The sequence below is a fragment of the Haliotis rufescens genome, unplaced genomic scaffold (assembly GCF_023055435.1).
Source record: "Haliotis rufescens isolate VD_foot unplaced genomic scaffold, xgHalRufe1.0.p SCAF_10, whole genome shotgun sequence".
NCBI lineage: Eukaryota > Metazoa > Mollusca > Gastropoda > Lepetellida > Haliotidae > Haliotis > Haliotis rufescens.
In genome coordinates, this window is record NW_025963780.1 from 4677311 (window position 1) to 4700727 (window position 23417).

Consider the following 23417-nt stretch of genomic DNA (forward strand, 5'->3'; position numbering starts at 1 on the left):
ACAATTACTGCTGACAATTACCACTGAGAATTACTGCTGACAATTACCACTGACAATTACCACTGACAATTACCGCTGATAATTACTGCTGACAATTACTGCTTACAATTACCACTGACAATTAGTGCTGACAATTACTGCTGACAATTACCACTGACAATTACTGCTTACAATTACCACTGACAATTAGTGCTGACAATTACTGCTGACAATTACCACTGACAATTACTGCTGACAATTATCACTGACAATTACCACTGACAAATATCACTGACAGTTGACAACTACCAATGACAATTAACACAAATACATTGACAACAATCTCCACTGCCACATAACATACTCGCCAATTGTCATTGTTTCAGATGTCAGCAAGTTACAAACTCGCCTGAGTCGGCTTCAGGAGCGAGTGACTAAGACACCCATGTTCGGTCCAGGTGTCACCAAGGAGATGCGGGAGATCCTCATGGACCACATCAAGGAGATCCAGCAGAAGGTGAGACCCGGGGGAGGAGCTTCCACCCTTGCCGAGTTGGCATCATGGAGTTATATTTTGGCTGGACTAAAACGTCTATGCACAGTCCAATCAAAATCGCCTAACGAAATCAACATCCAGTTTGTAAAATGCTGTGCAGATTTGAGTTGATTGCAGGATTTGCAAAGCATGTGTATCGCCAACTCGGCGTCGACAGATATTTTCCAAATCTTTTCATATTTTAAATCAAGGTGCTCACATGATTTGATGCACTTCGCATGTTGAAGTAATCTGTCATTGGCGACTGAGAAAGTAAAAGTAAAAAAACTAGACTAGTGAACTAATCATTTTGAAAATAAGTTTCAGAAGAGAGATATTATTTTCATGACCTTCTGGACCCGTGTAGATCCAGTGTAGAATTGGTCTTCAGCAACCCATGCTTGCCGTAAAAGGCGACTATGCTTGTCGTAAGAGGCGACTAACGGTATCGGGTGGTCAGGCTTGCTGACTTGGTTGATGCATGTCATCAATCTCAATCTCGTGGATTGATGCTCATGTTGTCAATCACTGGATTGTCTGGTCCAGACTCGATTATTTACAGACCGCAATCATGTAGCGGGAATATTGCTGAGTGCGGCGTTAAACAACAAACCAACCAACCATGACCTTCGGTTACCATAGAATCATATGATCGTGGGTTCGAATCCCAAGTTTGCCCTGATTATGATTCTTGGTTTGTTAGCACCATACCCGTGCTCGTAGTGCCACAAAAGTCACTGGGCTTTCCTCCCACATTAGGCTGTCTTGTTTGATATAGCTGAAATACAGATCAGAGTGGTGTTAAACCCAACTCACTCACTCACCCTCTGTATGCAGATCGACATGATGCACAGCATGATGGCGCGCTACCTCCGTGGAGAAACACAGTCTGTGTCCATGCTGGCCAGGGCTCACGACCTCAGATACGAGGCCAAGGTAAGACTCTAGTTAAGGATAGCCTCGGTTTGTGTCAGAAGTTCTTGGAAGGGGGCACGGGTGGCCCAGTCGTCTAAGGTGCCGCTATTCGCTGTGCAGAGTCCTGTCCCTTGGGCATGCCAGAAACCTATGATTGTAGGTTCGAAACCTGGTTTGCCCCATTTATGTTTCTAGGTTTGTCAGCACCATACCCGTGCTCGTGGGTTTCACCGAAGTGGTAAACGTCTGAGACCTGCATGACTTTGGGCTTTCCTCCCTGACACGTCTGAGACCTACATGACTTCGGGCTTTCCTCCCACATTAAGCTGATATGACTGGAATACTGTTAAAAGCGGCGTTAAACCCAACAGATAGCAGTGTCAGCTCTAGTATCTTAGCATGTAATGTATGTGCTCAGTCTTTGTGGTAGGTAGGGTCAGTGTTTACACCCAATGATCTTCAGACCTGGGACACAGTGTGTTAAAAACACCCTGGTTTTATAAATAATGATAAATGGTAGTTGTTTGTCGTACAATAAAACACTGCAAGGAGCCTGGTGGTTAAACTGTCCGCTCCTCACGGGTTTGATTCCCCATATGGATACGTTGTGTGAAGTCCATTTCAGGGGTCCCCGGACGTAATATTACCGGAATGTTGCTAAAGACCATACTCACTGACTCCCTCATCTCTCCAGCCCCTTGTCCCCTATGATGCATTACTAGTCCTTTAGTGCTTGGTACATTCACTTTTAGAAGATGTGTTTGCTTGTCAATGTCTTCATTGCTGCAGGTTGTGTTTTGAGCCTTCATGTATTAATTATTCAAATCCTGATTGTAGTTAGTTACTGTCAGACTGGGATGTGAAATCTCAGAAATTGTAGATACTCAGAGTCAGATGATGGCTTGTTTTGAAGATAAAGTTGTCTTTTAGCCTGTAAGTGAATGAGATGTTTTACAGTTGTTCATGTGATTAGTGAGAAACTATGAATGTTTCTTCAGCGTCCAAAAACCAATAACATGGGGATATATGTTGTATTAATGTCTGGAGTTTTGTTTTTTTCAACAAAAGGTAAGTAAGTACATGGTCAGTTTTTTTCAATATGCTTCAACATGGGGAAAGGGTCAGACGTTGCACGCTTGTGACAGTTGTCCTTGTGTCTGGGGGATGGGGGTTGAAGTTTATGGCAGTATTGCTCCCAGACCTGGCAGGTAGCCAGGTGCGCGGAAACTATGCCTGATTTTTTAAAAGTACTGATTTAACTTTGAAATGTTACTGCATCTGCCATCTAGTTTATTTGACCTATTAACTTTTGCCATTGACTTGTTACATTTCTTGGTGTGAATGTTGTCCAAACTGCACGAAATTGCTTAAAATGCAATCTAGTGTTTAAAAAAATTCAGACCCCCCTCTTTTTTTCCCGGGAAAACCTGCTCACATCCCTGGTCAGAATTAGCATAAGGCATCACCACCTCTGTGGTCAAGAGGAAAGAACGTCTGCCTGGAAAGTGAGTGGATGGTGGTTCGATACATACAGCTTCATACCAAAAGATGCTAAAATATGGCATTCCTTGGGTGAAACAAAGACTCATTGGCTCAGTCAGAGCACTGTGTCTGTGAGTCGGGTATCCATGGTACCTGTGGCTGGTATATCAGTGGGCTAGCAGTCATCCCTGTCACAGACAGACGGACAGACAGACAGACAGGCAGACACACTTCACCATAAAATTGCAATAATCTTCATCATGTTTTCACCTCACCTACTGTAGGCTTCAGTGCAATGTCAGGACATAATTATAATTCTGTAATTGTTGGAAGTTGAGGTGCCACACATAGCCAGCCTGTAGCCGTTACGGGGGTGACAGTGGTCAGATTTTTTTACTCCAATATGATACCTCTCTCTTAAGATCTGACGACACCTCCATATTGTGAGATGTCGTCAGATCTTGAGAGAGGTATCCTATCAGTAAAAGAACTGATTTTGATGAGATTGACTATTTTCATGCTGGAACCACCCAAAAATTATTTTTTCCCTGAGAAAACCTTACAGATATATAGACCCAGGTAGATCCTTGTATTATCAATTCCTCTTCCAGTTCAGTAAAAACAGACGTCAGCGACTTATGGACCAGCGTGTGTCCAAGAACATCACAAAGGTGAAGGCCGATCAAGAAAAACTGAAGTCACTGACGGTCAGTGCTGCTGAAATGGACCAGCTATCCCAGGATGCAACAGAGTTCTTCTTCTGTGTTCTGTCTCAGTGTTCAGTAAAAGATGTCCTGTTGAACAAGGACGATGTAGAGAATGCGATTGGGTTCGGACTTGCTGTCAGGCGACCTGAGCATGCGTTGGATGCACCAACAGCAGTAAGTTGCCACAGACAGACCAGTTCTGGTCTTTTATTCAAGATCGCAATGCTGATTTCAGGCTATATATTTTAGGCATTTGATTTTGTAATGGGATGTTTTTTAATTATAGTGAAACCCTGCTGGTCTGGATGCAGTTAATCCAGAAACTTTGTTAGTCTTGACCCATTTAATCCAGAAACCCTTGTAGTCAGGATCCAATTAATTTAGAAACCATATTTGTCTGGATTCAGTTCATTTAGGAACCCAGTGTTAATCTGGACCCAGTTCATCTAGAACCTTATTCGTCTGGACCCAGTTAATATTGAACCCTGTTAGCCTGGACCTGGTTAATATAGAACCCTGTTAGTCTGAACCCAGTTAATATTGAACCCTGTTAGCCTGGACCTGGTTAATATAGAACACTATTCGTCTGGACCCAGTTAATATTGTACCCTGTTAGCCTGGACCTGGTTAATATAGAACCCTATTCGTCTGAACCCAGTTAATATTGTACCCTGTTAGCCTGGAGCTGGTTAATATAGAACCCTGTTAGTCTGGACCCAGTTAATATTGTACCCTGTAAGTCTGGAGCTGGTTAATATAGAACCCTATTCGTCTGGACCCAGTTAATATTGTACCCTGTAAGTCTGGAGCTGGTTAATATAGAACCCTATTCGTCTGGACCCAGTTAATATTGTACCCTGTTAGCCTGGAGCTGGTTAATATAGAACCCTGTTAGTCTGGACCCAGTTAATATTGTACCCTGTAAGTCTGGAGCTGGTTAATATAGAACCCTATTCGTCTGGACCCAATTAATATTGTACCCTGTTAGTCTGGAGCTGGTTAATATTGAACCCTATTCATCTGGACCCAGTTCATCTAGAACCCTATTTGTCTGGACCCAGTTAATGTTGAACCCTGTTAGTGTGGACCCAGTTAATATTGAACCCTGTTAGTGTGGACCCAGTTAATATTGTACCCTGTTAGTCTGGACCTGGTTAATCTAGAACCATATTCGTCTGGACCCAGTTAATATTGATCCCTGTTAGTCTGGAGCTGGTTAATATAGAATCCTATACATCTGGACCCAACATTCTTTTGAAAGTAATCCTCTGTTGACAAACCTAGTATTTAGATTTAGGAATTTAATCTCCATAAAAATACTTCCATTGTGAAACATGTTTTTGTTTGTTGAATTTTTTAATCCGTGTAAAATTCTGTGTCTCTAACATTTCCACAGACTCGAATCCAAGTGATCAGTGGTACAATGGTCAGCAGAGAGTCCATCTTTGATGCCCTTGAGTACAAGATATCGGTAGAAGGTCACCTCAATGCTCATGGTGGATTTGACTTCTCTGACCCTCTTGGCTGTGCAACTGTTGGCATGGGTCGAGAGCCAATCAATGCCTGGCTACCTCTTTACATCACAAAGTCACACTGGGAAAGGGTCAAGGTGAGTTAAAGGTCATGTCACTTCTGATCCTATAGGAGGTTCACGTGTTGGCAGGGTATGAAACTCGTATTTCGAACGCTGGTGTTGGTATGTGGTGACAACCAATCAATGCCTGGCTACTTCTTTACATCACAAGGTCACACTGAGAAAGGGTCAAGGTGATTCTCCCGTAAACCTGACAGGACATTTTCTTTAGATATAAATCTACTGATGCTTGAGAGGAGGGGGTGTCGCATTCATATTGAGTCGCATTTTTGGCTAGGGGCAAGCGGTCGCATTCTATTGGAGATGAATTAATTTCATGATTTACAGTAGTTATATCACAGCGTGTCAGTTTAAGCCCCAAGTGATGCAAGTCTTAGATGTTTACCTCTTTGGTGAAACAAACCTAGAAACATCATCAGGGTGAACTGGGATTCGAACACATGATCATGGTTTCTGGTTGTTTTTTGTTGGTTTGGACCAGACAATCCAGTGATCATGAGCATCGATCCACGCAATTTGGATCCATAACATGCATCAACCATGTCAGTGAACCTGACCAAGCGATCCTGTTAGTCACCTCTTGCGACAAGCATAGTCGCCTTTTATGGCAAGCTTGGGTTGCTGAAGACCTCTGGTATGCCTAATGGAAGCAACTCTCCGGAGAGATTTGTGGCGTTTTAGACAATTTGGCCACCAAGAATGAGTGGAGATGAGGTTGATGGTGACCATGTTGATGTAACTTTTACCAGGTGATGCTGAAACCAACGCTGGGCTACTTCTGCACCCTTGACCCACTGGGCTATGACTTCAAGCAGATGGACATCCTGTTCATGGTCCTGGGCAGTATGATTGGTCAACTCAGTGACACCAATGCCGGCCAGCATCAACTACGCATGCTGTTTGCCATGCAGAGAACGTGTGCAGGTGAGTTGGATAGAATTTTTTGTCTGATAGATTTGTTTGTTGGATAGATTTGTTTGGCCTTTACATGACTCAGTTCTGGTCAGACAAACTTGTAGTTGACAGTAGGAGCAACGTCCGACGATGTCGGATACGATGACAGGCAATATAGTCCAATAATATGACTTTTTACAATTATTTTTCCATTGATAATATGATAACAAATTCCAAACATTTTTATGCTCTGTTTCATCACCCAGTGATGGAAATGATAGCATTTAAAGGAAACGAGTGAGTGTGTATGGTTTTACATCGCTTTTAGCAATATTCCAGCAGTAACAAAGCGGGGGACACCAGAAATGGGCTTCATACATTGTACCCATGTCGGAATCGAACCCGGGTCTTCGGCGTGACGAGCGAACTCTTTAACCACTAGGCTACCTGACCGTCCTTAAAGAAAATGAAACTCAATGTATACATAATTATTTTTTGGACTTTTAATGCTAGAAAAAATTGTCTATTGTGATGCTTTTAAGCCCTTTTGAACTTCTTAATATGTTTTAGTCAATGGCATTTTGTAAATTGTCTAAGTGAAAAATTCAGTCATTTTACACATTGACCGATTTTACACATTGACTGTAAAATATAGACACGTTTACTGGTTTACTCTTTGTCCGTGGTTTGAGGGGGAATGATGTGAATGTGTGTTTGGTTTTACACTGCTTATTGTAGTATTCCAGATGGTCGGTGACACAGTAAACATGTTTCACACCTTGTCCCATGACGGAATTAAACCAGGGCCTTTCAGCAGATTCAGGATTCCAAACTAGTTGTCCTAGGCAATTTGTGGAAAACAATCTTTATTTTGCTAAAATTGATCAGTCCCCTTGTCAAAACTATGACATTAGTTATTACTAATTATTACCGTCATGAAATTTCCCAGTTCATGTAACAGTTAACTTTGGTCATAACGAACTCAAAGGGACCATTAATTTTAGATTGTAATATCGGTAGTTCGTTATAAGCATATATACAGCATATATACAAAAAATGGCCGGGACTAAAAAGTTGGGTTCGTTATATCGGTCAGTTCGTTATAAGCGTGTTCGTTATAAACATAGTTTACTGTAACATGAACTGAAAATTTGTAATTCCAATTTGGGAATTTTAATGGACATTTGATCTGAATTTCAGTCTCTGAGCAGGTCTAGATAAATTCCTGTTTTGGTGTGACTACAAATGCTTTCACTACCAGACTGCCCATCAGTCTGTGAATGATATGGAGGAAAGTGAATTATTCGATTTCTTGTATAGATGTGTGGGATATTGTATTCACCTCTCTCCTGTAATCGTTTCAGCAACGGTTGTGGACTTCGACTTGCTGCCTCAGATCACTACCACTGTGAAGAACTTTATCACCAGTCCAGAGGGACGAACAAAAGACGTCATCCCTAATCTCTGTACCCTGATTGGCTATCTGGTTGCCATGCCAACAAGTGTCAGCAGACCTCTCTTTGGCTACGACCAAGGTAGGTTAACCCCAATACTTCCCATTGTTCTCGTGCCTTAGGTTTGGTACCTCCCAATCTGTTGACTGACATTTGGAGCATGCCCGGGTTTCCTAGCAGGAATACAGCCTTTCTGACAATCTGGGTAATGCAGAAGGCTGCAGTGTTGGGGAGTCTTCACATTCTCCGAAAAGCTCTGGGTGGGTTTGACTAGGCAGCGCTTCCCTGGAGAAGTCCCATTCGCTGTCTGGGCTGCATGTAGAGGGGGCAAGGGCCCTGAGCTGATGAAGAGCCCAACCAGCCTGACTGTGCCAGGATCACCCAAACCCTCTTTGCTGCATATTTTATTTTAATCAATAATAATAATAATAATAATAATAATAATAATAATAATAATAATAGATGCTTTACACAGTGAATGTGTAAAACCAGTATTTAAGAAGACAGTTTGATAAAAGTTTTGTCAAAAAGAAATATTATTACATATTTGTGTGTCTGTTTCAGCCAAAGACGATGAAATGCCAGAAAAAGCCTGCAGCTTCTGGTTTGCATTTATCACAGAGTGTCTTCGTAGAGCTGGCGGGTCACTCTTCCATGACATCAGCGACGCCAAGCTGGATGGGGTCATTGACCATCTAGTCAACCCCAGAGGTATCAATCAATCTTTATTTTACACACATACTGAACGACCACAGGCCTAGTGTAATATATATGTTATTAATTCCTCCTTCAAAATACATTTTCTATAATTCATTGTGTGGAATAAATAGAGAATCTCACCCGAGTGTCTTATGATAACAAATATATCAAAACGAGTTGATAAAAGTGGGAAAACTCTGAGGCTTGTCAAGGAGTTTTTCCACTTTTATCAACAAGTGTTGATGTATATGATATCAAAAGACACGAGGGTGAGATTTTATTCATCCTCCAACATCATTCTTCCAACTTTTGCAGTTTATAGACAGTAATAATCAGTGTCTTGAGTGTGAAAGTGAGTGAGTTAAAATTAACGTCGCATCGGCATTTTTTCAGCCATCTAGCGACCTTGAGTGTATAAAGTACTGCTAACAGCTTCAGCGGCAGAGCCATTAGTGATGTCATTTGATTGTGACGTCATGGTAACCATGTAGATATCGTTTGATCTCACCCAAGCGATATCTCCTGTGGGAGCCAGATTTGGATGATAAATTATGATGTCACACTTTTTAACAAGTTGATATTTTTGGAAGACATTAGTAAAATAAACTGAACACATTTGGTGGCTGGTATTCATTTCCTACTTCTTGTTTTTTTGCATAATTAACAAATTCTATGTTCTTTTAATATCTTCCCCGTTCAATGTTAAGAATAAGCGATGAGCATCTATTTGAGAAAAAGGTATTCTAAACTTTTGCAAAAGTTCTTCTGTTTGAAATTGAGTTTTAAAAATTGCAAAATGTTTACATTTTGATGAAAATAATAGTACCGAGTTCCATTTCTGTATTTACATATTAGGGCTGTGACGGTTCCAAAGTTACAACCCAGGTACCTGGCCCCCTATTACCCGACCCTACCTGGGTATCTGCACCAGGTCTCAAGAGACGGGTAGAAAATATCCAATTGGGAATAGTTTGACCTTCGCCCTGGCAACATGTATTTGTCATTAAACAATGTATCACATGACTAACCACGGGTCCTACTCACTACCCACCCGACCCGAGTACCAGCCCTATGACATATCCCTTAGTCTTTGGGCGCTCTCAAAATTAGAAATAGGGGGCTGTTATTAGAATATAATTTTGGTGAGAGAAAAAAACAGAGATGAAAGATTGTAAATTTTGTAGTTTATGCTGTCAGCCTGAAAGGATACAAAAGAAAAGTCTGCGTGTCATACACGACAGATATATTTTCCAGAATTTAATTGCCGATAATTAAGGGCGCATATAACACACGAATGCGTATTATACACGAATAAATATATCTTGTGTACATTGATCACTAGCCAATATATTAGCAAATATTAGAGTAGGGCGCTTATTACGTCGAATACGGTAATAAAATATGAAGGATGCTCTACCTTCTGGAATATTGCTAAAAGCGGCGTAAACCCACACTCACTCACTCACTCACTCAAGAGGTGTGTTGAAAGGTCCTGTAACTACAATGTGAACTGCAACTTTTATCACGTCAGAACAACACTTGGCCAGGACGTAGGTGACAAGCTGGTATAGTCAGTAACTGCCAGTTTCAAACATGATAGCAGTCTCCTGGTAGCTGGAAGACACAATTTGCACAGTGTGAGTGTGAGATCTGAAGACAGAACATTGTGGAGCTGAGATTGTGTGGCAGAGTAGGGCTGGGACAGGTAACCTGGGTACTCGGGTCTCGTGGGTCCTGAGTAGGTCACGTGATACATTGTTTAATACAATATCAATAAAAGTCGCTCATGTTTGCCTTTCTTCCTGACTCTGCAAGCATTGTTTCTTACTTTAATACGTTTGAGTAAAGATCTGATTAAGTCGACTTCAATGTATGCATGAGGCAAAAAAAACCTAATAGTCTTGGTTCTCAGGCACCGCCCGCATCATCATAAAGCTTGATGCACGTTTCGTATTTATTTCCATTTTTGATTTGTAAAAAATCCTTAAATATTCCAAGTCTAACGGTACTCAAATACTGTATTCCACTATTTTACTCATCAAGGAATACATTTATGTAGGAGGCCCTTTCCCAGATTGATAGTACACAATTGTTTATCTGGTTACACAACTGTTTATTTGGTTACGTACTAGTTTGAACAACCCCCCCCCAAAAAGAAGAAAAAAGGACACCGCTCGCCCGCACTATATTTTCCAAAACCATTGTCCGAGAACCAATTCTTTTATTTTTTTAAGCCTGATCCGTAGGTTGTATACATGTTAATAGCATTTGCCAGGGCTCCAGAAATAATAATTCCAAATCGGACATTATGTCCCAACTCTTGAGACCTACACTGGGTAGGGTCAGATCATAGGGGGTAGAGTACCCGGGGTTATAAATATGGACTTGTCCCAGCCCAAGTGTAGAGTGTCTCTGGCTGTTCTGGTTGGCCAAATGGACACAGGGGACCTAACTGCATTTTTGTTGCAATGAGAAAAAAGTGATGATGCATTTTGGTCACTTTGATCAAGGGGTTGTTGCATGGCGCTTCATCGCTGCTTAGACCACTTTCGTTATTTTTCTATTTTGAAGTTCGCTAATTCCTCATGAGGAGATGGTGGGCCGGCAAGGGCCTTTCCTCATCTTAGACTGGGATTCCTCAACATACCATGCTGGTGAAAGTAGTCTGTCTGTGTGTGTTGGTTATTTTTTACATTCAGTCAACCACTTTGCAGGATTTACTTTGAACACACACAAAAAATAATTGTTAATAATTGACCGTCTGCTTTCCAGCAACCACGTCTGCAGTGGATGATAATGCAAGGGAGACAACTCAAGCCCGACTGGTGACGCAGTGCAGGTGCCTCCAAGATGAGGACACTGGTAACATTAAGCTGAAGATGACGGAGTTTGACCCCACAGTGGGACTGGAGCGACCTGCTGTAGAACTGAAACACTCGGTGGCAGTGGACAAAGTCATGGATGTCTGGGGCCAGGCAAAGTGTGGAGCCATCTCGGTAAGCACTGCCCAGAGCCTTGTGAGTGAGTCGTGTTGTTAGTGAGCGAGTCGTGTTCTGGTTGAGTGAGTTGTGTTATCATGTTGTTGGTGAGTGAGTCTTGTTGATGAGCGAGTCTTGTTGTTGAGTGATTCTTGTTGGTGGTGAGTAAGTCACGTTGTTGGTTAGCGAGTCATGTTGTCATGTTGTTGGTGAGTGAGTCGTGTTGTCCTGTTGTTGGTAAGCGAGTCATGTTGTCACGTTGTTGGTGAGTAAGTCACGTTGTTGGTGAATAAGTCACGTTGTTGGTGAGCGAGTCTTGTTGTCATGTTGTTGGTGAGTGAGTCTTGTTGATGAGCGAGTCATGTTGTCCTGTTGTTGGTAAGCGAGTCGTGTTGTCATGTTGTTGGTGAGTGAGTCGTGTTGTCCTGTTGTTGGTGAGTAAGTCGTGTTGTCATGTTGTTGGTGAGTAAGTCACGTTTGTGAGTAAGTCACGTTGTTGGTGAGCGAGTCTTGTTGATGAGCGAGTCATGTTGTCCTGTTGTTGGTAAGCGAGTCGTGTTGTCATGTTGTTGGTGAGCGAGTCTTGTTGATGAGCGAGTCATGTTGTCCTGTTGTTGGTAAGCGAGTCGTGTTGTCATGTTGTTGGTGAGTGAGTCTTGTTGATGAGCGAGTCATGTTGTCCTGTTGTTGGTAAGCGAGTCGTGTTGTCATGTTGTTGGTGAGTGAGTCTTGTTGATGAGCGAGTCATGTTGTCCTGTTGTTGGTAAGCGAGTCGTGTTGTCATGTTGTTGGTGAGTGAGTCTTGTTGATGAGCGAGTCATGTTGTCCTGTTGTTGGTAAGCGAGTCGTGTTGTCATGTTGTTGGTGAGTGAGTCTTGTTGATGAGCGAGTCATGTTGTCCTGTTGTTGGTAAGCGAGTCGTGTTGTCATGTTGTTGGTGAGTGAGTCTTGTTGTTCTGTTGTTGGTAAGCGAGTCATGTTGTTGTGAGTGAGTTGTGTTGTTGTGAGTGAGTTGTGTTGTCATGTTGGTGGTGAGTGAGTCTTGTTGTTCTGTTGTTGGTAAGCGAGTCATGTTGTTGTGAGTGAGTTGTGTTGTCATGTTGTTGGTGAGTGAGTCTTGTTGTTCTGTTGTTGGTGAGTGAGTCTTGTTGTTGTGAGTGAGTTGTGTTGTCATGTTGGTGGTGAGTGAGTCTTGTTGTGAGTGAGTTGTGTTGTCATGTTGTTGGTGAGTGAGTCGTGTTGTTGGTGAGTGAGTCTTGTTGTTGTGAGTGAGTTGTGTTGTCATGTTGGTGGTGAGTGAGTCTTGTTGTTGTGAGCGAGTCATGTTGTTGGTGAAGGAGTCATGTTGTTGGTGAAGGAGTCATGTTGTTGTGAGCGAGTCATGTTGTTGTGAGCGAGTCATGTTGTTGTGAGCGAGTCATGTTGTTGGTGAAGGAGTCATGTTGTTGTGAGCGAGTCATGTTGTTGGTGAAGGAGTCATGTTGTTGGTGAAGGAGTCATGTTGTTGGTGAAGGAGTCATGTTGTTGTGAGCGAGTCATGTTGTTGTGAGCGAGTCATGTTGTTGTGAGCGAGTCATGTTGTTGGTGAGTGAGTCGCGTTGTTGGTGAGCGAGTCATGTTGTTGTGAGCGAGTCATGTTGTTGTGAGCGAGTCATGTTGTTGGTGAGTGAGTCTTCTTGTCGATGAATTGGTCGTGTTTATGAATGGGTCGTGTTGTCAATGAATTGGTAATGTATTCGGAAAGTGACTTTTGATTTCGGTGAGTGATTCTTGGTTTCGGTGAAGAGGTCGTGTTGTAGGTGAGTTAGTCGTGTCAGTGAATGAGTCTTGTAAGTGAGTCACTTAACATGAAACCAGTCATGGATCCTTCGTGGAATTGAGTCATACTTTTCTCCCTCCCAGAACAAGAGCAGAGAGGAGCAGGTGTTGACGGCAGACAAGGAGGTGAAGAGATGGTTGAAGGAGGGGAAAAGGCAGGCTGGGGTGGACGCAGACTCAGGGCCGACACCAACAGATGTAGAGGGCGCTACTGAGGCAGCCGAAGAAGATGGTTTTGATGTAGATAACGTAGACTCGACAATACTGGAGGTTACAGCCAAGGTACAACATAGCTTTCTGAGTATCATCTCTTGTGCCAACGTAGGATGACTTGTGGTCTAACAAAAGTTATCTCCCTTGAACTCTCTTCCAATGATGTAACAAGACCTACCTCCCCTACCTCTCTTGTAGAGCGTCTTGCTTATGTTGAAGTAGAACAGTTAGATAACACTACCCGGTACATAGATTTCTGATCATCTTTTGCTTTTTAGTCATGATTGGTAGATCTGTAAACGTAAAAACTTTAGGAAAGCGTAGGGATGAAATCTCATCGAGTAATCATCATTATCCCCTGCAATGCGTGATTTGGTTTTTGTAATAAAATAAACATCATTCTTACGTTTGTGCAAGATGTTGTTTCCAGATCAGATCTTAATAACTGTACAATATTTCTCCACCAAAGTAACCAGATTGATAGGTCTAGTGGTGAACTGGTGCCTTTTGATAGTTTGGGATTTAAAAAAAATATTCTTTGTTCGAGCTTTGATGGGAACGACTTTGACTTAGGCTGGAAATTGCAGTAGTGATCGTATCGGAGCAGATCTTGAAAACTGTTAATTAACTCTTCACCAAACTTGGCACATAGATAGATCGAGTGGACAACTGTTGCCTTTTGATAGTTTCAGTCTTTTTTAACAAATATTGTTTCCAAGGCAACAACTTTGACTTAAGCTGGAAATGGCAGTAGTGCTTGTTTCCGGAGCAGATCTTGAAAACCATACAATATTTCTCCACCAAAGTTGGCACATTGATAGGTCTGGTGTTGAACTGGTGCCTTTTGATAGTTTGAGATTTTTCGAGTTTCCATGGCAATATATATATACATATAAATTAGTTGACATAGTCACGACTATTATTTATCATTGCCGGGAATATCGATGACTTTAACCACTTCTTGCCTTATTGTGTTAAAACTTGACTTATTATGTGTGCAAAATTTAGATCAATGTTGATCTAAAAATGACTTGGGAGACAGATGACCCATACTGTTACAGCCAGCAATTCAATGTGCAGATATCCATGTCTCAGTTGTACCCAAATCCTGTAGATGTGGTTTAAATCCCAGAATTGCCCCCATGATGACTTTTGGTTTGTCTGTGCCTGTGCTCATGAATTTCACGTCCACAAAGTGGTGAACGTCTAAGACCTGTGTCACTTTTGGCTGGACCCATGAAGATCCGGGGTAGAATAGGTCTTCAGCAACCCATGCTTTCCGTAAAAGGTGACTATGCTTGTCGTAAGAAGCGACTAACAGGATCGGGTGGTCAGTCTCGCTGACTTGGTTGATGCATGTTATCGTATCACAGTTGCGTGGATCGATGCTCATGATGTCAATTACTGGATTGTCTGGTCTAGACTCGATTATTTACAGAGCGCCATCATATAGATGTAATGTTGAGGTGTTAAACAAGAAACAAACAAACACTTTCGGCTGTCCGTTCACAGTAAGGCTTCATGCCATTGTAAAACTGAAATACTGTTCCTATGGTTCACAGTGACACAAAACACGATTCAATCATTTACTAAACATGACTGTATGTTTTTTTATAGCTCCTTGAGAGACTCACGAGAAACAGCTTCCCCAATCTGAATTCCATCCCAGGGTTCCTTGCTTTTCTTCATCACTGGCTAGGACAAGAGCGGGACTATGTACAGATGGACAAAAACGGTGGCTTGGCCCCATATATCTGGGTCGGCGGGGTGAAGGTTGCTGTTTCAGAGTTGTATGCCAAGATGAATGGTGAGTAGAAATAAGGGATCAGTAATATAACTAAGGAAGACTTTTAGGACCACTTGTTTTTGTATATTTTTCTTGAAATTTCTAGATACTAAGTTGAAATTTCATGATACGTACGTTGAAATTTCAAGTTAAAATCTTAATATTTCAATGTATTATCAACTAAGTATGTATCATGAAATTTTCAACTTAGCCTCTTGAAATTTCAACATTGCATCTTGAAATTTTAAGAGACTAAGTTGAAATTTCAAGTTAAAATTTTAAAATTAGGCTCTTGAAATTTGAAGAAAAAAACCAAATGGCCCCTAAAGGCTTCCATATACAACAGTTCTTTGTGTGAAAACAATTTATTTGTCCACTGACATAATTGTTTTGACCGGCCCATATTTCTCAGTTCTTAAAAACCTAGTGTAAGCAAATTTCCATTATACCAGAAGTAAATCCGGTATTGTTTGAATTACAAAATGTTTCAGGGGAATATTGTACACTGGGGAACTCCATGAGGTGAGGTGAGGTGAAATGGGGTTTAACGTCGCGTCCAAGATTATTGCGCTTATATGGCGACATGCATGCACATGTGTGTGTGTGTCTGCTTGTACTAGACCGGACTGATGCCGATTTATAGTGGTAGCCCACAGATACTATGCCGCAGTTCAACATGAATACCCCACTCAGACACAGTATACTGACTCTGAGCCAACCAGTCCTTGTTTTAGTCCCTTAATGCCGAGCGCCAGACAGGGTAACAACAAGTACCATCTTTTAATGTCTTTTGGTATGATGCGGTCGGGGATGGAACTCCGGACCCTCCACTCCCCGGGCGGACGCTCTACCACTAGACTACGGTGGTGGTCGGGAACTCCATGAAGTAAAAGGAGACCATTGTTCCAGGCGCCTTGATGTTGTTAAATGGGATTTACCCTTTGTATGTGTGTCTATCCTTACAAGTATCTTTTTTCTCTATCTCAAATTTAGGTAATTAGGCTTGACAATATTCATACCCCATTTATATTTGATTTCTATCCCCCAGCATATTATGTGGGGGATATAATTGAAACTCTAATTAATTTTTTTTTTTAAATATATTTTCAGGATTTCTTCAGACATGTGAGGCTGAAGTAAAGCAGACTGAAACATCGGATCCAAATACTCTTGTTGTCATGGCAACAGATGAGGAACTCATGGCAGCTGCTTCCACCACAATACCTGAAGCAGACGTGTCGACAGGGGAGGTAACTGGTGTTGATGACGTCAAGGATGCTGATGGTAATGCAGCAGGAAATGACAGTGATGGGGTTAACTATGTTAGTGATGATTCCGAGGATGAACACGCCCCAGCAAGACGGAAGCGTGCAATCCAACGACGTGTCAATCTTCCCATGATCCTCCACTGTGTGAATACGGACATTAATCAGGTGAACATGATTCGAGCAATGCTGTGCCAAGCTGTGGCCTTCCACACTAACAGCCGTGCCAGGGCTGGAGCCAAAGAGGGACAACTCAAGGACCTCGGTTGTACAGGTGAGAATCATCATCACTACTTCACGAGATTGTATACACTACGGTCCTTCATCACCTGTGTTTGTTTTTTATTTCTTTGTTTGTTTGTTGTTTAACGCCGCACTCAGCAATATTCCAGCTATATGACGGTGGTCTGTAAATTATCGGTCTGGACCAGACAACCCAGCGATTGACATCATGAGCATCGATCCATTGAATTGGGATCGATGACATGCATCAACCAAGTCAGAGAGCCTGACCACCCGATCCCGTTAGTTGCCTTAGAAACATTGTTTCCTTTTACGGCAAGCATGGTTGCTGTAGTCCTATTCTGACACTGATCTTTACGGATGTCATCAACTATGAATACATTGGTGACGTTTAATTGTGTTAAAAATTATGGCACAGGCATTCATGTGTGTGTGCATTTGTGTGTAGTTACTAGTTCAGACTATTGCCAGATTTTTAGTGCTAGCCCACTGAGATACCATGCCGCAGTTTCACATGAATAACAAAATCAGGCACAGTATTCTGACCCTTGTTTCAGCCGTGCAATCAGGACCCACAAACTTAAGAAACTGCATGCGCTGATGAAGCTCTCCAGGCTCTTAAAGTACTGCAGCTTATTGTGACAAATAAATCGACACATGTATAAATTTACTGCAGGCTATAAGGACCCCATCTTCCTGAGGAAAGGGAGTTAACTGACTATACAAGTCCAGTTTCCACCCTTGCCGAAATAGGCCATCTTCCTGAGGTAAGGGAGTTAACTGACCATAAAAGTCCAGTTTCCACCCTTGCCGAACTAGGCCATCTTCCCGAGGCAAGAGAGTTAACTGACTATAAAAGTCCAGTTCCCACCATTGCCGAACTACGCTGGTATTATGGAGTTACATTTTGACTGGACTAACGAGTCTATACATAGTCCAATCAAAATCGCGCAACGAAATCGAAAACCGGTTCGTAAATATATTGCCTTGTGAACAATCCCAGTTAGCACCCCTTCTGATTGATGAGTACATAGAGTTTCATAGGCACTGAATTCCGTTTTCAGGCAATGCTGATGTTACTATCTGTGACTTCCACGCCCTGCTAGAACTGCGTCGAAAGGGCGCCCTATCGAGTCTGAGAAACAAAGTACTGTGGGAGAGAGCCAACTACAGCATGCTACATGCACAGACAGTGTGGGCCTTTGTTGGTGAGTCCGAAAATAAAGGCCCTGAATCCAGCCCTCCATCAAGCAGGGGCCACTTTACTCGATTTTTGTGTTGAGTAATCGCAGTCAGCAGTAGTCCGGCTATGTTACAGTAAGGCTGAATGTTATCGAGTCTGGGCCAGACGGACTAGTGGTTGATAGCCTGAACAACGACCCATTGTATTAGGGCACATTCAGCCTAATGACAACCCGATTGTCTTGTACAATAATCACAGGTTGCTGGGGACCACTTCTTCCCTGAAATTCCCAGGGGGCGAGAGCTCTAGTAACTTGTAATTCTGTGTCTGATCCAAGTTCTGGCATATTAGGGTTTCAACTATGATTGGTATTTCATGAATTCTACAAACTTACAATAACCTGGTATTCGATGAAATAACATGATAATAACATCTTTATAACATTACTATAACCTGTATATTCTCTGTGGGCCCTTCCAAACCATGTACCTCCAATTTAGTAACCTGTCATACCTGAATTAACTTTTCACAACTAGATCTAAACCCAGAGCTCCAAGCTCGTCATGCCGAAGACCTGAGTTCGATTCCTGACATGGGTACAATGTGTGAAGCCCATTTCTGGTGTCCCCCGCCATGATATTGCTGTAATATTGCTGAAAGTGGCGTAAAACCACACTACTACACACTCAGAGCTTCAGATAACTTTTTGAGCAATTGAGATTTTACTCTAGGGTTTCTATTTTAATTGGGTTATTATATTTTTCATTGGGTAACTAATATTTTTACACTCCCCAAAAGAGTTAACATTTTAAGATTTCAAGAAAATGAAATAATGTTTTAGGTGTATATAACTGGTCTAAATATATAGGCTTGACTCGGAAAGTAAATTATCTCGTAATTGTGTTTAGGCAATTAGCTCCTTTGTATGCATGCTGAAAAAGCTTCAGTGGGTATTTACGCGTGCTGTTTTTATAACTTTGAGTTTTTCATTTTCGGGCGTATCATACCAAAAGACCTTAATAGATGGTCCTTGCGGTTACCCTGTCTGGTGCTCAGCATTAAGGGGCTATATGTCACCATAAAAGTGAGATAATCTTGACGTTAAACACAATATCACGTCACCTCTCCTTGCCTTGCCTTGCCTCGCCTGGCCTCACCTCACCTAGCTTGAGCTTGGCCCTGGGAGCCATGTTTAAGCCATGACATAAACTCTGAAAGTCAGTTCCACCTGCTATTTACAGGATACCTCATCAGCACCTACAAGGATCGTGATGAGGGGATCAGCCTCCTTGTGGACAGCATCGTGTCATGTGACAGTGCAGCCTCAATCCCGCACCTGGCAGACAAGCTGCGTGTAATTCTCAACGGGAAGTGGCAGGACTACATGGTCTATGCTAACGGAAACTGCTGGCTGCCTGAAAAGAAACTCACCAAGAAGTTTGAGCAAGTGGTTGGCACTGAGGTATGTCACAAGTCTGAAGCTGAAAGCAAGAGGCCGTGGAGCCGTGAAAATCTGCTATCTTGCTTGTTAGCCTCCTATACACCAGGGCCCACTTGCACAAAGCGATCTTAGTGCAAAGGTGATCATAATGCCCATACTTTAACATAGGCTTACAATAGTCTTAGTGCTAAGATCGCTAAGTGCAAGTGGGCCCAGGGCTCCAGATCAATTCCTTAAGCCAGTGAGTATTAACTCAGAAGTCATCATTCACATTGGGTATTGGTAGTTTTCTTTGGGTATTCAAAATATTTGGGTATTTTTAAACCAATAAGAAGACATGTTGTATTTTAAACCAATAAGAAGACATGTTGTAGATAACCCTGCCTAGATGCTGTCTCAGGTCACGTCTAATGTTCTTCTGTTCACGTGCTGCCTCAGATGTGTCCGATGTCACATAAGCTGACAACAGTGATACATGGGTCAGTTGCAGTAACAGACATAACCTTTTTGGGCAGCATCCACTGCAGTACAGTTGCAGTAAGAGAGACATAACCTTTCTGGGGCAGCATCCACTGCAGTACAGTTGCAATAAGAGAGACATAACCTTTTTGGGCAGCATCCACTGCAGTATAGTTGCAGTAAGAGAGACATAACCTTTCTGGGGCAGCATCCACTGCAGTACAGTTGCAGTAAGAGAGACATAACCTTTCTGGGGCAGCATCCACTGCAGTACAGTTGCAGTAAGAGAGACATAACCTTTCTGGGGCAGCATCCACTGCAGTACAGTTGCAGTAAGAGAGACATAACCTTTCTGGGGCAGCATCCACTGCAGTACAGTTGCAATAAGAGAGACATAACCTTTTTGGGCAGCATCCACTGCAGTATAGTTGCAGTAAGAGAGACATAACCTTTCTGGGGCAGCATCCACTGCAGTACAGTTGCAGTAAGAGAGACGTAACCTTTCTGGGGCAGCATCCACTGCAGTACAGTTGCAGTAAGAGAGACATAACCTTTCTGGGGCAGCATCCACTGCAGTACAGTTGCAGTAAGAGAGACATAACCTTTCTGGGGCAGCATCCACTGCAGTACAGTTGCAGTAAGAGAGACATAACCTTTCTGGGGCAGCATCCACTGCAGTACAGTTGCAGTAAGAGAGACATAACCTTTTTGGGCAGCATCCACTGCAGTATAGTTGCAGTAAGAGAGACATAACCTTTCTGGGGCAGCATCCACTGCAGTACAGTTGCAGTAAGAGAGACATAACCTTTCTGGGGCAGCATCCACTGCAGTACAGTTGCAATAAGAGAGACATAACCTTTTTGGGCAGCATCCACTGCAGTATAGTTGCAGTAAGAGAGACATAACCTTTCTGGGGCAGCATCCACTGCAGTACAGTTGCAGTAAGAGAGACATAACCTTTCTGGGGCAGCATCCACTGCAGTACAGTTGCAGTAAGAGAGACATAACCTTTCTGGGGCAGCATCCACTGCAGTACAGTTGCAGTAAGAGAGACATAACCTTTCTGGGGCAGCATCCACTGCAGTACAGTTGCAGTAAGAGAGACAACCTTTCTGGGGCAGCATCCACTGCAGTACAGTTGCAGTAAGAGAGACATAACCTTTCTGGGGCAGCATCCACTGCAGTACAGTTGCAATAAGAGAGACATAACCTTTTTGGGCAGCATCCACTGCAGTACAGTTGCAGTAAGAGAGACATAACCTTTCTGGGGCAGCATCCACTGCAGTACAGTTGCAGTAAGAGAGACATAACCTTTCTGGGGCAGCATCCACTGCAGTACAGTTGCAGTAAGAGAGACATAACCTTTTTGGGCAGCATCCACTGCAGTATAGTTGCAGTAAGAGAGACATAACCTTTCTGGGGCAGCATCCACTGCAGTACAGTTGCAGTAAGAGAGACATAACCTTTCTGGGGCAGCATCCACTGCAGTACAGTTGCAATAAGAGAGACATAACCTTTTTGGGCAGCATCCACTGCAGTATAGTTGCAGTAAGAGAGACATAACCTTTCTGGGGCAGCATCCACTGCAGTACAGTTGCAGTAAGAGAGACATAACCTTTCTGGGGCAGCATCCACTGCAGTACAGTTGCAGTAAGAGAGACATAACCTTTCTGGGGCAGCATCCACTGCAGTACAGTTGCAGTAAGAGAGACATAACCTTTCTGGGGCAGCATCCACTGCAGTACAGTTGCAGTAAGAGAGACAACCTTTCTGGGGCAGCATCCACTGCAGTACAGTTGCAGTAAGAGAGACATAACCTTTCTGGGGCAGCATCCACTGCAGTACAGTTGCAATAAGAGAGACATAACCTTTTTGGGCAGCATCCACTGCAGTACAGTTGCAGTAAGAGAGACATAACCTTTCTGGGGCAGCATCCACTGCAGTATAGTTGCAGTAAGAGAGACATAACCTTTTTGGGCAGCATCCACTGCAGTACAGTTGCAGTAAGAGAGACATAACCTTTCTGGGGCAGCATCCACTGCAGTACAGTTGCAGTAAGAGAGACATAACCTTTTTGGGCAGCATCCACTGCAGTATAGTTGCAGTAAGAGAGACATAACCTTTCTGGGGCAGCATCCACTGCAGTACAGTTGCAGTAAGAGAGACATAACCTTTCTGGGGCAGCATCCACTGCAGTACAGTTGCAATAAGAGAGACATAACCTTTTTGGGCAGCATCCACTGCAGTATAGTTGCAGTAAGAGAGACATAACCTTTCTGGGGCAGCATCCACTGCAGTACAGTTGCAGTAAGAGAGACATAACCTTTCTGGGGCAGCATCCACTGCAGTACAGTTGCAGTAAGAGAGACATAACCTTTCTGGGGCAGCATCCACTGCAGTACAGTTGCAGTAAGAGAGACATAACCTTTCTGGGGCAGCATCCACTGCAGTACAGTTGCAGTAAGAGAGACATAACCTTTCTGGGGCAGCATCCACTGCAGTACAGTTGCAGTAAGAGAGACATAACCTTTTTGGGCAGCATCCACTGCAGTATAGTTGCAGTAAGAGAGACATAACCTTTCTGGGGCAGCATCCACTGCAGTACAGTTGCAGTAAGAGAGACATAACCTTTCTGGGGCAGCATCCACTGCAGTACAGTTGCAATAAGAGAGACATAACCTTTTTGGGCAGCATCGACTGCAGTATAGTTGCAGTAAGAGAGACATAACCTTTCTGGGGCAGCATCCACTGCAGTACAGTTGCAGTAAGAGAGACATAACCTTTCTGGGGCAGCATCCACTGCAGTACAGTTGCAGTAAGAGAGACATAACCTTTCTGGGGCAGCATCCACTGCAGTACAGTTGCAGTAAGAGAGACATAACCTTTCTGGGGCAGCATCCACTGCAGTACAGTTGCAGTAAGAGAGACAACCTTTCTGGGGCAGCATCCACTGCAGTACAGTTGCAGTAAGAGAGACATAACCTTTCTGGGGCAGCATCCACTGCAGTACAGTTGCAATAAGAGAGACATAACCTTTTTGGGCAGCATCCACTGCAGTACAGTTGCAGTAAGAGAGACATAACCTTTCTGGGGCAGCATCCACTGCAGTACAGTTGCAGTAAGAGAGACATAACCTTTCTGGGGCAGCATCCACTGCAGTACAGTTGCAGTAAGAGAGACATAACCTTTTTGGGCAGCATCCACTGCAGTATAGTTGCAGTAAGAGAGACATAACCTTTCTGGGGCAGCATCCACTGCAGTACAGTTGCAATAAGAGAGACATAACCTTTCTGGGGCAGCATCCACTGCAGTACAGTTGCAATAAGAGAGACATAACCTTTTTGGGCAGCATCCACTGCAGTATAGTTGCAGTAAGAGAGACATAACCTTTCTGGGGCAGCATCCACTGCAGTACAGTTGCAGTAAGAGAGACATAACCTTTCTGGGGCAGCATCCACTGCAGTACAGTTGCAGTAAGAGAGACATAACCTTTCTGGGGCAGCATCCACTGCAGTACAGTTGCAGTAAGAGAGACATAACCTTTCTGGGGCAGCATCCACTGCAGTACAGTTGCAGTAAGAGAGACAACCTTTCTGGGGCAGCATCCACTGCAGTACAGTTGCAGTAAGAGAGACATAACCTTTCTGGGGCAGCATCCACTGCAGTACATTTGCAATAAGAGAGACATAACCTTTTTGGGCAGCATCCACTGCAGTACAGTTGCAGTAAGAGAGACATAACCTTTCTGGGGCAGCATCCACTGCAGTATAGT

At 43.0% G+C, this 23417-nt stretch overlaps 1 protein-coding gene across 1 annotated transcript in view; it reads left to right on the forward strand.

Annotated features, from left to right (window-relative positions):
* The window catches only part of LOC124148036, a 41921-nt gene that overhangs the window by 15605 nt on the left and 2899 nt on the right, over window positions 1–23417 (forward strand). Inside the window, exons 10-22 of the mRNA XM_046518963.2 lie at window positions 366–496; window positions 1352–1450; window positions 3523–3792; window positions 5015–5227; window positions 5962–6136; window positions 7471–7641; window positions 8125–8271; window positions 11032–11255; window positions 13140–13337; window positions 14886–15075; window positions 16165–16593; window positions 17627–17770; window positions 18987–19207. Of these exons, the coding sequence (XP_046374919.2) occupies window positions 366–496; window positions 1352–1450; window positions 3523–3792; window positions 5015–5227; window positions 5962–6136; window positions 7471–7641; window positions 8125–8271; window positions 11032–11255; window positions 13140–13337; window positions 14886–15075; window positions 16165–16593; window positions 17627–17770; window positions 18987–19207 (2612 nt within the window). The remainder of the gene's footprint in view (window positions 1–365; window positions 497–1351; window positions 1451–3522; window positions 3793–5014; window positions 5228–5961; window positions 6137–7470; window positions 7642–8124; window positions 8272–11031; window positions 11256–13139; window positions 13338–14885; window positions 15076–16164; window positions 16594–17626; window positions 17771–18986; window positions 19208–23417) is intronic.